This window comes from Amblyomma mixtum, chromosome 2 (genome assembly GCF_055824585.1).
Source record: "Amblyomma mixtum isolate Tamu chromosome 2, ASM5582458v1, whole genome shotgun sequence".
NCBI lineage: Eukaryota > Metazoa > Arthropoda > Arachnida > Ixodida > Ixodidae > Amblyomma > Amblyomma mixtum.
In genome coordinates this window covers 109779505-109793825 of record NC_143013.1, presented here as the reverse complement: position 1 = coordinate 109793825, position 14321 = coordinate 109779505, and the positions used below count along the sequence as shown (strand labels likewise).

Sequence of the window (14321 nt, the reverse complement as noted above, 5' to 3'; positions counted from 1 at the left end):
CTGTACCACTTCACCCACGTCCTTTCAGCACTATTTTGTCGACCAAGCTTCCTGGAGTTAGCACAAGATGAAAAGATCATGCCACCACCATACCGTGCTAGCGTGTCGAGCAGTCGATGGGCAGGCATGGCATCCTCTGTCAGCTGTTAATAATTTCCTCAACGCTCGCAAGAAATGGAATCTCGAAGAGGCAGCCCTTACGGTTGGTACGCTTGCACTGAATCATTCGTGTAGCCTCCCTCGCCGCTCTAATCATTACAAAATAAATGAAAAATAACGACTAAAGAAGTTTTCGAGCCTCCTGTTAGCATGAAATCTGCATTCCTGGTTGCTTGCTACTGGGACAAAGGTATGTGTGCTTGCACAAGGACAAACCAAGGTAGGAGCCGCAGGAACAACAAATGCCTGCCTGTCACGAGCATCCAGCAGCGAGACACGTCCACATCAACCACAGCTGCTTCTACGTTGCACGTAATACTGACCACACTTGCACGCCGAGGAGTCAGCACTGAGGCCTGCTTCTTTGGGGCGCGCCCTGCACACGTCGCTGGCACCGGGCAGCCCTCAACTGGAGGTGCGAACAACTGGAAAAGCTTGCGCAAGAATACGCAGCTGCCCACTCATACTCAAACGCTCCTAGACTGCAGGGAAGCCACTTCTCTTTGCTGGCTCATGGTTGCCCTATGATGTAAACATACACGCGCATTTACAAATGCATTTATAAATCCTATAAAAAAGCTGAAAGGAAACGATGCCCCTCTTTTCCCCTTCCCCATTGTTGTAACAACAGCAAGACCGGCAGCTGTCATCTGTGTCTGGCAGGAACTGCTGAGCGGTTTTGCATGCCAAGACTTGCCGTCAGTGGCTGTGCGGCAATTCTGTCTGACCACCCTGCTCCCCATCTTTGGTATTTTTTTTTAAAGCTGTTTTTATCATCTTTTATCCTTCTATGTATAGTATGTACAAAGAACATGCGTCAAATAGTAGATTAAGCGACATCATACGCACCCTCGCAGCACACAAGTTGGTGGCGACCGTTTTTGCGTACGTCTTCGGCAGACATGCCTCAACGCCCAGTGGTGATCGCAAGCAGTGACCGCTTGGTTCGCCTTGCGCTTCTGCCCTCTATATTCCCCCCTCCCCCCCCCATCCCGTGTTTCCCCGCCCACCCCTGCCCCAGGTTCTGTGCTTTGAAGTCAATCTAACGTGACCCGGTTTTGGAGAGGAGAAGGCAAGGCAACCCTGGGGCCCCATACTCCGAAGTATGTAGCCCAACTGTTGTGCTGTGACGCAAACCCGTTTTGCTGGGGGCTTTCGCTCTCTCCCCCCCCCCCCCCCCGCACACTGCACGCACACACACATACACACAGGCACGTGAGAAAACGTCCTTTGAGAGCAGAGAACTGGATGTGCTTTCTGGCCGCGACTTTTCCCCAGCGCCATTTTCCAAGGTCACCACAGTCTTGTCTCCTGTCCACGGAAGGGCGCTTTTGTGCAAGCAAGACTGCCTAAATGTATATTTGTGAATGCATGTGTGTATACGTACCTATCCCAACACTGAACGGTAGACAAAAGCGCACCGAGCTGCTTCTTGCCACTAGCATTTACCCACGTCTGCAACAGAGGCAATGGCATCTCTTTTCAGTGGGTTCGTTGCATTGCTGTGGCCTGAGTTTTGCAGCAAAGCTTTGAAAGCCCGTCTGCACAGATGTGCCATGCCCCGAGACTGACTTGTCATGGATGTCACCCATGCTGTGAGAAGTTGTGACCAACGAGCAAGAAGGAAAAAAATAAGAAAAAAAAGAAAGAGGCAGCTGCCAATGTTCCATGCCACACCACAGCCGAGTGAAAGTAGTGAGCAAAAAATGTGTTGATACATCGCTGCACTGGAATTCTTGGTGACCTAGCTGGTGACCTGGGGACACGGTTGTGGTTTGTGCACCAAGAGAGTGCACACTCCCGTCTTTATGATTCCGTGCCCACATAAGCGTTCCCCTTCAGGTCGTGAAAATATTACACCCCCCGTCCACAATAGTATTGCGTAGGCCTGTACAAAATAACAGCGACATACTACTGCAAGCTGTATACAGCAGGTACGCTGCCCATGAAACATGTCACAATATTATCCACGTCAATTCAGGTGCAAAGTCACACAAGCGCATTATAAAAGAGAACCATCCATGGCACAGGCTGGGAAGAGCACACAGCTACCCCACAAAGCTGACGGTGACATGCCCCATGGCTGTGCGTAGTGAACGGACCGGAGCCAGTAGCTCTTCACTCGGGTCTGAGCATGGAGGTTGCACAGTCTGCAGCCACAAACTGATGGACAGGCCGAGTGGTCTGGTCGGCGGCTGCTCAAACACCTGTCGGCTGCTCGATGACGTACCACAGGTTGGTGCGCATCTCCTTCAGACCCAGCGGTGCTCTCCAGCGTCTCCGTGCCCGGCTACGAAATGCGGACAGAGACGAACCTTCGCGTGTGTCGCGGTCGTCGCTCTCTCTCCCCGCTCGAGTCTTTCGCTTCGCGGCTGGCGGTGGCCTAACGGTGGCAGCACCAGCTCACGTGTACTTGGCGACGGCGTCGCTCCTCGCTTCCTCTGGCAGCACGTGGAAGAGGACCGAGATGAGCAGGCGGCGAATGGCCGATAGCTCGCCTTTGATCTCTTGCAGCTCGCGGCTCTGGCTGCGGCCCAGCGCGGCCAGGCAGCCTTCGAGGCCGGCCAGCCGCGAGGCAACTGAGCCCAGCGTGCTGGTCGCGGCCGCCGGCGCCGCGTGCTCCGCGGCGCGCGGCAGTGTGTGCGAGCCTCCTGGTGCCGTCATGGGAGTGCGAGGAGTGCCGCCGCCGCCGCTGCTGCCGACGTCCTGGCGCCCGTCTCCCGAGGACTTCTTGAAGAACTCCTCGTGGAAGCCCCCGCCGAGGCGGCCCAGGTCCCCGTCCAGCTCCTCGAAGTTGCGTCCCACGAGCAGCTCGGACGAGGAGAGCCCGCCGCCCGACAGGAGGCTCGATAGGTCCAGGAGGTCATTGGCCGGTGGCGGGTCCTGGCTGCGGCCGGCTTCGTGGAAGTGCAACAGGCTGGTCAGGTCCTCAACGAGGGGGGTCGGGTCCTGCGCACATGGGGCACGTGGTTAAGCGTGCTGAGACGAGCGGGACCGCGGGATTGTTGCGAGCGAGTCAAAAAGAAAATGCCTAATGGACTAGCCATTTCAGGAGGAAACAACACTCACCAATCATATGGACCAGGGTAACTAAATCAATCACAAAAGCATTAAGCGGTTTATCGCTTGAAGTGAACAAGCACGCTTGAGGAGGCATAAAATTGAAGATTCTGAAGCCTGAGAGAGCTGAGGACATGAAAGTCTGCACGAGTGCAACATGTGTTCTTAATAAACTAGTTCAAACCGTTTAATGACCAAATTAAGAAGGCACCACATAAAAAAAATAACTACCTCTTCAAAAGACACTGTCTGAAATTTATGAGTCGCTAAAATTTGAGACACCTGTACGTCGTGAATTTGAGACAATGGGCATTTGGTCCATTTTGTGCAGCTAGTTGGAGTTGAAAGTTCAACTTGAAGGCCTCAAACCAACTCAAAGGCCCAGGGACAGCAGGTGATTTTTTCATCCACTAAATGTCTTCCTATTCTTCGCACAAAACTTGTCACAAAATGAGAAACAAAGAGTTGTTGAATGCATGGCTGAAAGCTACCTAGTGATGTCGAACGTTTTGATGGAAAGTGCCGGCTGCTGAGAACACGCTGAGGTCAAACTCTGTATTAAACTTTGCATGCATGTTCCATGTATTAATGACTACACAGCGTTCAAGTGGTACGTAGCAGAGTCGAGAAACTGGGCACTGCGGGGTTACCAGAACGTTGTCTCAAACAAGGCAGTGCCGGCTGCTGAGAACACGCTGAGATCAAACTCTGTATTAAACTTTGCATGCATGTTCCATGTATTAATGACTACACAGCGTTCAAGTGGTACGTAGCAGAGTCGAGAAACTGGGCACTGCGGGGTTACCAGAACGTTGTCTCAAACAAGGCATAAGTTTGGGCTAGTCGGGGGTCATCATCATCATCATCAGCCTGACTACGCCCACAGCAGGGCAAAGGCCTCTTCCATGTCTCTCCAATTAACCCTGTCCTTTGTCAGTTGCGGCCACCGTATCGCCTCGCCGCAAACTTCTTAATGTCATTCGCACACCTAATTTTCTGCTTCTCCCATGTCTCTCCAATTAACCCTGTCCTTTGCCAGTTGAGGCCACCGTATCCCTGCAAACTTCTTAATCTCATCCGCCCACCTAACTTTCTGCCCCTCCCATGTCTCTCCACTTAACCCTGTCCTTTGCCAGTTGAGGCCACCGTATCCCCGCAAACTTTTTAATCTCATCCGCCCACCTAACTTTCTGCCCCTCCCATGTCTCTCCAATTAACCCTGTCCTTCGCCAGTTGCGGCCACCGTATCCCCGCAAACTTCTTAATCTCATCCGCCCACCTAACTTTCTGCCCCTCCCATGTCTCTCCACTTAACCCTGTCCTTTGCCAGTTGAGGCCACCGTATCCCCGCAAACTTTTTAATCTCATCCGCCCACCTAACTTTCTGCCCCTCCCATGTCTCTCCAATTAACCCTGTCCTTCGCCAGTTGCGGCCACCGTGTCCCCGCAAATTTCTTGACCTCATCCGCACACCTAACTTTCTGCCGCTCCCTGCTACGCTTGCCTTCTCTTGGAATCCACTCTGTTACCCTTAAGGACCAGCGGTTATCTTGCCTTTGCACTAGTCGGGGTAGATTCATGATACTGGTAGAAAACAGCGCAAACTGGACGAAACAGGCGAGAGGAGGGAGACCGCCCTAGCACACGAGCCATGGGGAGCGCGCACCGAGCGTCTTGCCTGAGCCCGGTGGGCGAGGTGGCTCTCGCTGGTGGCTGACGAGGACGGCCGCGGAGGGGGTGCCGCGGACGATGCCTGCAGGTGGCTCTTGAGGTCGCCCAGCAGGCCCCGGGGCCAGGTCATGGTGGCTGCGGGGTCGCACCGGTTCAGCTCACCTGCCCCGGCCAGCAGGTGGCTGGAGCTGGCCGTTGACGCTGGACCCTGCGGGGTCTTGCTGTACCTGCAGCGGACAACAGCGTACTCTCTCGCCAATTCTGCAGCCTCGGCACACCGAGGGATAGCGGGGAAAGGGTGCTTCAGAGCACCTGACCACAAACGTTTGAGAAGGATAAAAGAAACTTCTTTGCGTGGTGAAACTAAAACCATATTTCAAAACTGCATTTCCCACAGTAACCTCGCTGATGTCGTCTATCCCCAGTAAACTCCTGCCAAACGTATCATGAGCATTTTTTCCTTCAAAAACCCTAAGACTTGAATGGCCTTCCATCGAAAATGGCCACCAACATCAACCCTGGATCCCTTAGAGCCGCCACTGAAGTCCATCTACAATCATGTTAGGTACCTATAATTTGACCACTCACCTCTACCATTATGTAATGTTCCTCGTGCCCCTTTGAGAATGAATGAATGAATGGACAAACAAACAAACAAACAAACAAACTAGCAAGCAAGCAAGCAAATAATTTTAACGACTTGATGCGGTAGTGGCAGTGTTACTGCTGAGCATTGTCCAGTGCCTTGTGCTTTTTAGGCCAATAAACCCCTCTGCAAATGGTGGAGGTGCGAGGTGAATAAATAAATAAAGGTCTGTCGATGGCTGAATATAACTGCAGCTCGAGTTTGCATAGCTCTGTTCAGCTCGAGGAAGCAGTACATTGCTGAGTTAAAACTGATCTGCAGTGACAAATAAAAAAAAACACAAGCGTGTTGAGAAAAATATATCACTGTAACCTGTATATCACTGTAAATATATATCACTATGAACAGCGATACCACTTTTACCAAACACTTACAAAGGCAACATTTCCATGTGCCATGGGAGTGCAGGAGCAAGTATTTTCAGTGTCAAGCACAACGCCAAATGCAAATGAAATATTGCCACGTATCATTGTATTGTTTGTTCGTTCACGCTCAAGGCTGCAGGAAAGGGCTGTTATCATTTTTGTTCGTGACGCGAGAAGCGACCGGACTTATCTCGATTGTTCACAGCCATGAACAGCTGCATCTACGTGTTTCTAGATTACTCTAGATGATCTCGACCTGTTATCTCGAAGTTTCCTTGCCGGCTTTAAATTGAACGATGCCGCGAGCAGCGGGAATTCGTAGTTCGACGACCGACGAGCACGTTTGTTGCTTACGCCGCCGCCGAGTGAGTCAGTTATTTTGCGGGCGCAAGTCAGCCCAAATAAACAGCTTCATTTCCAAGACTGGCTGGTGTCTTCCTGACCACTGGACTGCCGTCACTACAACGTGACATCTGGTGGAGGTGCTGGGTAGCCTTCCAGGTACCGGCCAACTCCTAAAAGTCGGGACGCCAGCCCTTTGAGTTATTCGCCGGAAGACCTGACTCCAGTCTACCACGCAGCCTCTGGAGCCTCCAGCCATGACTTACGCCGCAGCAGTGCGCCGTCCTGTACCTCGACGACGGGACCCAAGCCCCTATCGCCCTTAGCCAGCTGCGCTGGAGCGCCGCCCTCTCGCCCCAACTCGCCCGTCCTACGAGCGTCGTACACGGCCGAGGAAATGCGTCGAGTGGAGAACGCCCGACCAGCGCCGCCCACAATGCTTCCACTGCGGAGAAGCCGGTCACATTCTCCGGTACTGCCCATACAGGAGAATGGGCATCCGAGGGTTCCCTTACGACGCCCCACAACCCCGACCCGGCCAGCGAGCAGCCGAAATCGAGGAGTTTTTACGTCGGGAAGAATACTCATCGCCGAGCCGCCTATCACGTTCCCCGTCGCCATCGTCCCAGCGCTTTGTATCTCCTAGCCGAGGTTACGCCGTGCATGGACGCTCCCCCAGCCCCCGAAGGTTAAACTAAATAAAGCAGCCTCTGGAGGTGAGGTTGCTTCTACGCGCAATGACAAAGATCCTCCATCGATGAGTACTCAAGACCATGCCACCACGACGATACCGACGACGACGACGCGGCCAGAATTGAAGCTTTTACCGCTGCCCAGTGAAGTAACGTCGCAGTACGCCCACCGCAGCCTCACTACTCGACGAAGCTGTGATCGGACACCGAAGACAACGTACAATACGAGAACGCGTACAAGTGACCTTGAAGTTACGGTCGATGGTCACGCGGTTACTGCCTTGGTGGACACGGGAGCTGACTACTCTGTCATGAGTGACCCACTCGCTGTCCGACTCAGGAAGGTAACAACAACCTGGGATGGCCCGCTGATCCGCACCGCAGGTGGCAACCTGATTACGCCGTCAGGACGCTGCACCGCGAGAGTTACTGTAAATGGGAGAATCTATGCGACAACCTTCCTGATCCTACAGCAATGCTCGAGAGACGTGATTTTGGGAATGGACTTCCTGAACGAACATCGGGCGATCATCGACCTTCGATCTAAGTCGATCAAGCTTTCCACGGAAAAAGCCATACCTGTTGCGACGAGCGCGACTCATCACGTTGCCTTAAACGTCCTCGATGAAGCATTGAGCGTGCCACCCCGATCAAGTGTTCTCGTCGGCATAGGTACTGGAGACATCGAAAATGCCGAAGGCGTTATCGAGGGGAACACCCAGTTACTCCTGGATCGAGGATTAGGCGTCGCGAGGGGAGTCGCCAAAATCCGAAATGGCCAAGCCCAGGTGTTACTAACCAACTTCACCGAAGAATACCGGCATCTAAACAAAGGTACGACGATCGCTTTCCTCGACGAGCTGGCAGACATCAGAGACGTATTTGCCCTACCCGACCAACCCGCAGAACTATCTGACCAAGGCCATCAACCCACGTTCGACATCAACCCGGCATTACCCCGGAGCAGACAAGACCAAATACGCAGTCTTCTTCAAAGGTACACCGATTGCTTCTCATCAGCATCGAATGTGCGACGAACCCGGCTTGCCAAGCACCGCATTGTCACAGACGAACACGCGCGACCACTGCGACAGAGCCCCTACCGCGTATCGCCGCTAGAACGCCGAGCTATCCGCAAGCAAGTTGAGGAAATGCTTCGTGACGACGTCATACAGCCATCGAGGAGCCCCTGGGCAGCAGCAGTCGTCCTAGTGAAAAAGAAAGACGGCACCCTTCGCTTTTGCGTCGATTACCGCCGCCTGTACAACATTACGAAGAAGGATGTCTACCCCCTCCCCCGCATCGATGATACACTGGACCGGCTGTGCAACGCTAAGTACTTCTCATCGATGGACCTGAAGAGCGGCTACTGGCAAATTGAAATCGACGAAAGAGATCGCGAGAAGACTGCGTTCATCACGCCAGACGGACTCTTCGAGTTCAAGGTGATGCCATTCGGCCTCTGCTCTGCCCCAGCGACGTTCCAGCGAGTAATGGATACGGTGCTCGCAGGCTTGAAGTGGCAGATTTGCCTAGTCTACTTAGATGACGTTGTTGTCTTCTCCTCAAGCTTTGAAGACCACCTCAGAAGGCTTCGGATAGTGCTGGAAACGATCAAGTCTTCAGGCCTGACACTGAAACCAGAGAAGTGCCACTTCGCCTACGAGGAGCTGCTGTTCCTTGGTCACGTCGTAAGCAAGGATGGAGTTCGCCCAGACCCCCAGAAGACGGCTGCGATCGCAGAGTTTCCACAGCCTAATGACAAGAAGGCTATACGCAGATTCCTTGGATTGTGCGCTTATTACCGACGATTCGTCAAGAACTTTTCGCGCATCGCTGAACCTTTGACTCAACTTACCAAGGCTGACGTGCCTTTTAAATGGGAAAGGCCACAAGAGGAAGCTTTCAACGAGCTGAAGCGCCGCTTACAGTCCCCTCCTGTGCTCGGGCACTTTGATGAAAACGCCGAAACCGAAGTTCATACCGATGCAAGCAGCGTGGGCTTAGGAGCGGTCCTCGTTCAGAAAAATGGCAGACAGGAGAAAGTTATCGCGTACGCTAGCCGTTCACTGTCGAGAGCCGAAGCCAACTATTCGACGACAGAGAAAGAATGCCTCGCCATTATTTGGGCCACGTCCAAATTTCGCCCCTACCTATACGGACGACCATTCAAGGTTGTGAGTGATCACCATGCTCTGTGCTGGCTAGCCAATTTGAAAGATCCCTCCGGCCGCCTTGCTCGTTGGAGCCTGCGTCTTCAAGAATTCGACATAACTGTAGTCTACAAATCTGGCCGCAAGCATTCCGATGCAGACTGCTTGTCACGAGCTCCTGTCGACGCAGCACCCGAAGAGGAAGACGACGACGCTTTCTTAGGACCGGTAAGCGCCAGCAGTTTCGCGCAGCAGCAGCACTCGGATCCTGATTTGCAAAGCCTAGTTGATTATCTGAAAGGCAAGACCGCATCGCCTCCCCGAGGGTTCAAGCGGCAACTGTCGTCCTTCGTCCTTCACAATAATATCCTCCTGAAGAAGAACTTCGCGCCGAACAGGACAGTGCATCTTCTTGTCGTGCCCAAAAATCTCAGGCAAGAAATTATGCAGGCATGTCATGATGAGCCGACTGCAGGACATCTCGGGATTGCTCGCATGTTGCACCGCATCCAGGAGAAGTACTATTGGCCACGGCTAGCTACCGACGTTTCCCATTACGTGAAAACGTGCCGTGAGTGTCAGCGACGCAAAACGCCTCCGACTAGACCATCCGGACTCCTGAACCCCATACCACCGCCAACTAAGCCCTTTCAGCAAATAGGGATGGACCTCCTCGGCCCCTTTCCGACCTCTTCATCAGGAAACAAGTGGATCATCGTGGCCACCGACTACATGACCCGCTACGCCGAAGCAAAAGCGTTGCCTAGTGGTACCGCAACAGAAGTCGCAAAATTTTTTGTCGAACAAATTCTCCTGCGACACGGCGCCCCGGAAGTGCTCATCACAGACAGAGGAACGGCGTTTACAGCGGAGCTCACGCAAGCCATTTTAAACTACAGCCAGACAAGCCATCGGAGGACCACTGCCTATCATCCACAAACCAACGGACTCACAGAGCGTCTGAACAAGACCATCGCAGACATGCTCTCCATATACATCGACGCCGAACACAAGACGTGGGACTCCATTCTGCCCTACGTGATCTTCGCTTATAATACTGCCGTCCAGGAGACAACCAGGTTTACCCCATTCCAGCTGGTATACGGCAGGAAGCCCACGACAACACTCGACGCAATGCTCCCGCACGTTTCCGACGAAGACAATCTCGACGTCGCCGCCTACCTTCATCGCGCCGAGGAAGCCCGAAGACTTGCGCGGCTTCGCATTCAAGACCAGCAGCACACCGACGCCCGACGCTACAATCTGCGCCGACGAGACACGCATTACAAGCCAGGTGATTGGGTTTGGATATGGACGCCAGTTCGCCGCCGTGGATTGAGCGAAAAGTTGCTGCGACGCTACTTTGGCCCGTACAGGGTTCTCCGTCGCATCGGTGACCTCGACTATGAAGTCATCCCCGATGCCACGACAGCATCTCAGCGACGCCGCCCACGCCCGGAAGTCGTACATGTCGTACGCCTGAAGCCATATTATGAACGCTAAAGCACTCGAAGTTTCATTTTCCGTGTTTATTTTCATTTTAAAGCATCGAGACGATGCTTCTTTGGAAGGGGGGTAATGCCATTGTATTGTTTGTTCGTTCACGCTCAAGGCTGCAGGAAAGGGCTGTTATCATTTTTGTTCGTGACGCGAGAAGCGACCGGACTTATCTCGATTGTTCACAGCCATGAACAGCTGCATCTACGTGTTTCTAGATTACTCTAGATGATCTCGACCTGTTATCTCGAAGTTTCCTTGCCGGCTTTAAATTGAACGATGCCGCGAGCAGCGGGCATTCGTAGTTCGACGACCGACGAGCACGTTTGTTGCTTACGCCGTCGCCGAGTGAGTCAGTTATTTTGCGGGCGCAAGTCAGCCCAAATAAACAGCTTCATTTCCAAGACTGGCTGGTGTCTTCCTGACCACTGGACTGCCGTCACTACAACGTGACAATATTCGCAAGTAGAAATTTTAACACAATGTTTTTATGAATTGGTGTTTGGTGTTTTGAGGAAAGGAAATGGGTAACTATCAGTAAGGAAGAGTGAAAGAACACAGAGAGAAAGAGGTGCTGCAGTGGACGGCTGGGAACAATTTCGACCACCTGAGGATCTTTAATTAAGTGCACTGACATCACATAGCACCTAGCCCCCTCTGGGTTTCGCCTCCATCAAAATGCGACCCCTGTGGCTAGATCTGAAACCGGGAACTCCTAGTTTCACAGGCGAGTACCCTAACTACTGAGCCCCTGCAGCGGTTTTTATGGATACCATTATAATATTTTCAAAATTTATGCTCGACGAAAATCGAGTGCAGTAAATGACAGCGACTTTGTCAGGACTACCACACTTCCGTGTGAGCTCCCGCTGATCTCACTGGCTCTAAGGCACAATTAGAAACTTCCATCTACTATGCTTGGTGTTTCACCTAACATGTTCTGCAAGTTAGAAAAGCACTTTCTTCGGCGTAGCATTGTCAGCGATGTAGTGCATCAGAATACAGTGTAGTGTGCCAACTGTGACGGGCTCCACTACCGCCATGCACCAACACTACACTGCGCCTGATGACGACAAAGTTGCTCCGCTCTCTTGGTGCTCGCTATGCCTGTCTACGTTGCCAGATCCTACACAGCGGTTCGGTCTCTTCGAGGATGTCTAATAAACGCATCCCTACAATTGGTGGATGTGCTATGGTGCCATGGTGCTCCGGAAGAACTGCTCAGCAACCGTGGACGCGTATTCCTGTCTGACGCTCTTGAGGCCCCCCTCACGGAATGCCGCATTATCCATCGAACCGCTTCGTCTTACGACCCTCAGACCAACGGCCTGACCGAGAGTTTCAACCGAACCCTCAGTGACATGCTGGCCATGTACGTCGACGCCAACCACTCCAACTGGGACCAGGTTCTTCCCTTCGTCACCTATGCATATAACACTGCGACGCAAACCACCACTGGATTGTCTCCCTTCTTTCTTCTGTACGGCCGCGAGCTCCCTTGCACAATGGATACTTTTTTTTTTATTTATTTATTTATAGATAGTGCGATCTTGTACAGATCATAGCAGGGTGGGACAAAACAAAATACAAGCATATAAACACACACAAATTCACAACATTTACAGGCACTTTTCAAACAGAAGTAAAGAATTTTGATTAACAGTCTCGCTATTAAAGGGTCAGTCTACTGAATTTTATCGACCATATTTTCTTTGCGGCAACCGATAGCTCTTTACTCAAATTACCGTTTAGCCAGCTGTGGTGCCAAGGAGTGCGGTAGAACATTTTAAAATAGAATTTAATAATGTGGGAGCACATCTGTATGAGATGGTAGCCTCATCTGGCAACCATCTGGATTTCCGCCGCGCGGCGACAAACATGGCGGCGCCCGTCGAAGCCGGACCTCTCGCTTCGGACTGAATTCTCGTTGTTGCTGCCTTTTTCAGTGCGTTCACTGGCCATAAATGGGGCGCCTGTCTTTCGCTTCGTCTCATCTCGCCTATAAGAAAACATATAAGAGATAAATTTGCTTTATTTTAATTATTAGAGCGACGATTCTGCCGCTCCTAGGCTTGAGTGGAGAGTCGGTTTGTTTACAGCAATGGTTCCCGTCCTGACGACCAGATGGCGCCACTATAGGCTGAGTTTATTTTTGCGTCTCTGCTAGCATACGCTGAACTAAAAGTGGGAATGTGCCTGCGTTTTGCGTACGTGTAACTATAAATATTCATGTGATTTACAAAAAAAGAGAGTGGTACGCCTTCTACAGTTTACTAGAACAAAACGTGCGTTTCTCTGACATTGGGGCATACAAATGGTACGTAGTATATTCACTTATGCTTCTACAAAAAAAGACTACCACTTTCTTGAACAAAATGAACGTTTGGGGTCGCCACCATGCTTTTTTACGCAACTTTTAACGCCGAAATAAAATATAAATTCCTGCCTAAACCGGGCGCAGACCCCTCGTTATTGATGTTATAGGGTGCCAACTACCAGAATATGCCATTATTTATACACTCATCTCGGTGAGTAGACTGACCCTTTAAGTTTGTTCCAATCAGTAATTGTCCTCGGAAAAAAAGAATATTTAAAGCAGTTATTTCGCGCGTTCAAAGGGGTTAGTGTTACTGCATGCCTTTGTCTCGTGTTATAACCTGAGGAGTAAGAAAAATAATTAGAGGTATCAACTTTATAATGTCCTTTTATAAGCTGGAAAAAAAACTTTAATCAACAAACACGATTGCGTTCAGTGACGGGAGGTAACCCACTTCGCCTCACGAGATCACTTACAGATGCACGGCCATATGAGTTAAAAACAAATCTAGCTACTTTATGCTGTATTCGCTCTAATTTCTGAATGTTTGTTAACATGAAAGGGTCCCAAATGATTATGGCATATTCTAGTAACGGACGGATGAGGGAATTGTACGCCAATAGACGAACACTAGGTGGGGATGACTTTAGGGAGCGCCTCAAGAAAAATAGTTTCCGCATTGAGTTTGCTACTACAGCGTCTATGTGTTTTGACCACGAAAGGTTGTTAGTAATCCATAGGCCCAAATATTTATACTCTGTCACTTCTAATAATGATATGCTGTTAGTACTGTACACAAAATGAAGAGGCATTTTCTTGTTTGTAATTTTCATGAAGGACTCTCCTTCGCTACTGGCCTGACATTTCAGAGTCCATGCCACTCTCCGACGCTCCCAGGTATGCCGAAGAATGCTGTCAGCTTGCTCGCTCATTTACCACAAAGATCCAGTGGCAGCAAAAACATGACCGCGGCACTTCCGAGGCCTCTACCTCCTATCCAGCTGACTCCTTTGTGTGGCTCTGGGTGCCCCCCACAACTCCCGGTCTTTCGCGGAAACTGCTGGCTCGATATCATGGTCCCTACCGGGTTCTCATGCAAATCTCTCCGGTGAATTACATCGTTGTGCCCGTTGTACACTCCGAGGACTTGTGTCGCCGTGTCCGCGAAACCGTCCACGTGACCCCACTGAAGCCGTACTACGACCCCTCTGTTCTTCCTTCCCCTTAATACACCAGGCTAGCTCCTTCTCAACAGCTAAGAGGTGCTAACACTAGTAGGCTGGTTAACCGATACTTAATAGTTAACTTTTTAGCGATTGCTGTTAGTCTCATTTCTTGAGAGGCATGTAGCCCACTGTAAGTAACATCCATATCAGTTATTATAATTTCAAAAACGCAGTTACCCTCAGTGCTGTGGCC

General features: G+C 51.3%; 1 protein-coding gene across 3 annotated transcripts in view; it reads right to left on the bottom strand.

Annotated features, from left to right (window-relative positions):
* Nucleotides 1-1182: 1182 nt before the first annotated feature.
* LOC149360544 (WD repeat and coiled-coil-containing protein-like) overlaps nt 1183-14321 on the bottom strand; it is a 51474-nt gene continuing 38335 nt past the window's right edge. For 2 of the 3 annotated variants that reach the window (XM_089572382.1, XM_089572384.1), the window contains 2 exons: nt 4886-5117; nt 1183-3108 (listed from right to left, as the gene is read on the bottom strand). In XM_089572382.1, coding sequence (XP_089428508.1) covers nt 2563-3108; nt 4886-5117 — 778 coding nt within the window. In that variant the 3' untranslated portion in view covers nt 1183-2562. The remainder of the gene's footprint in view (nt 3109-4885; nt 5118-14321) is intronic. The other variant, XM_089572383.1, reaches the window with a different exon arrangement.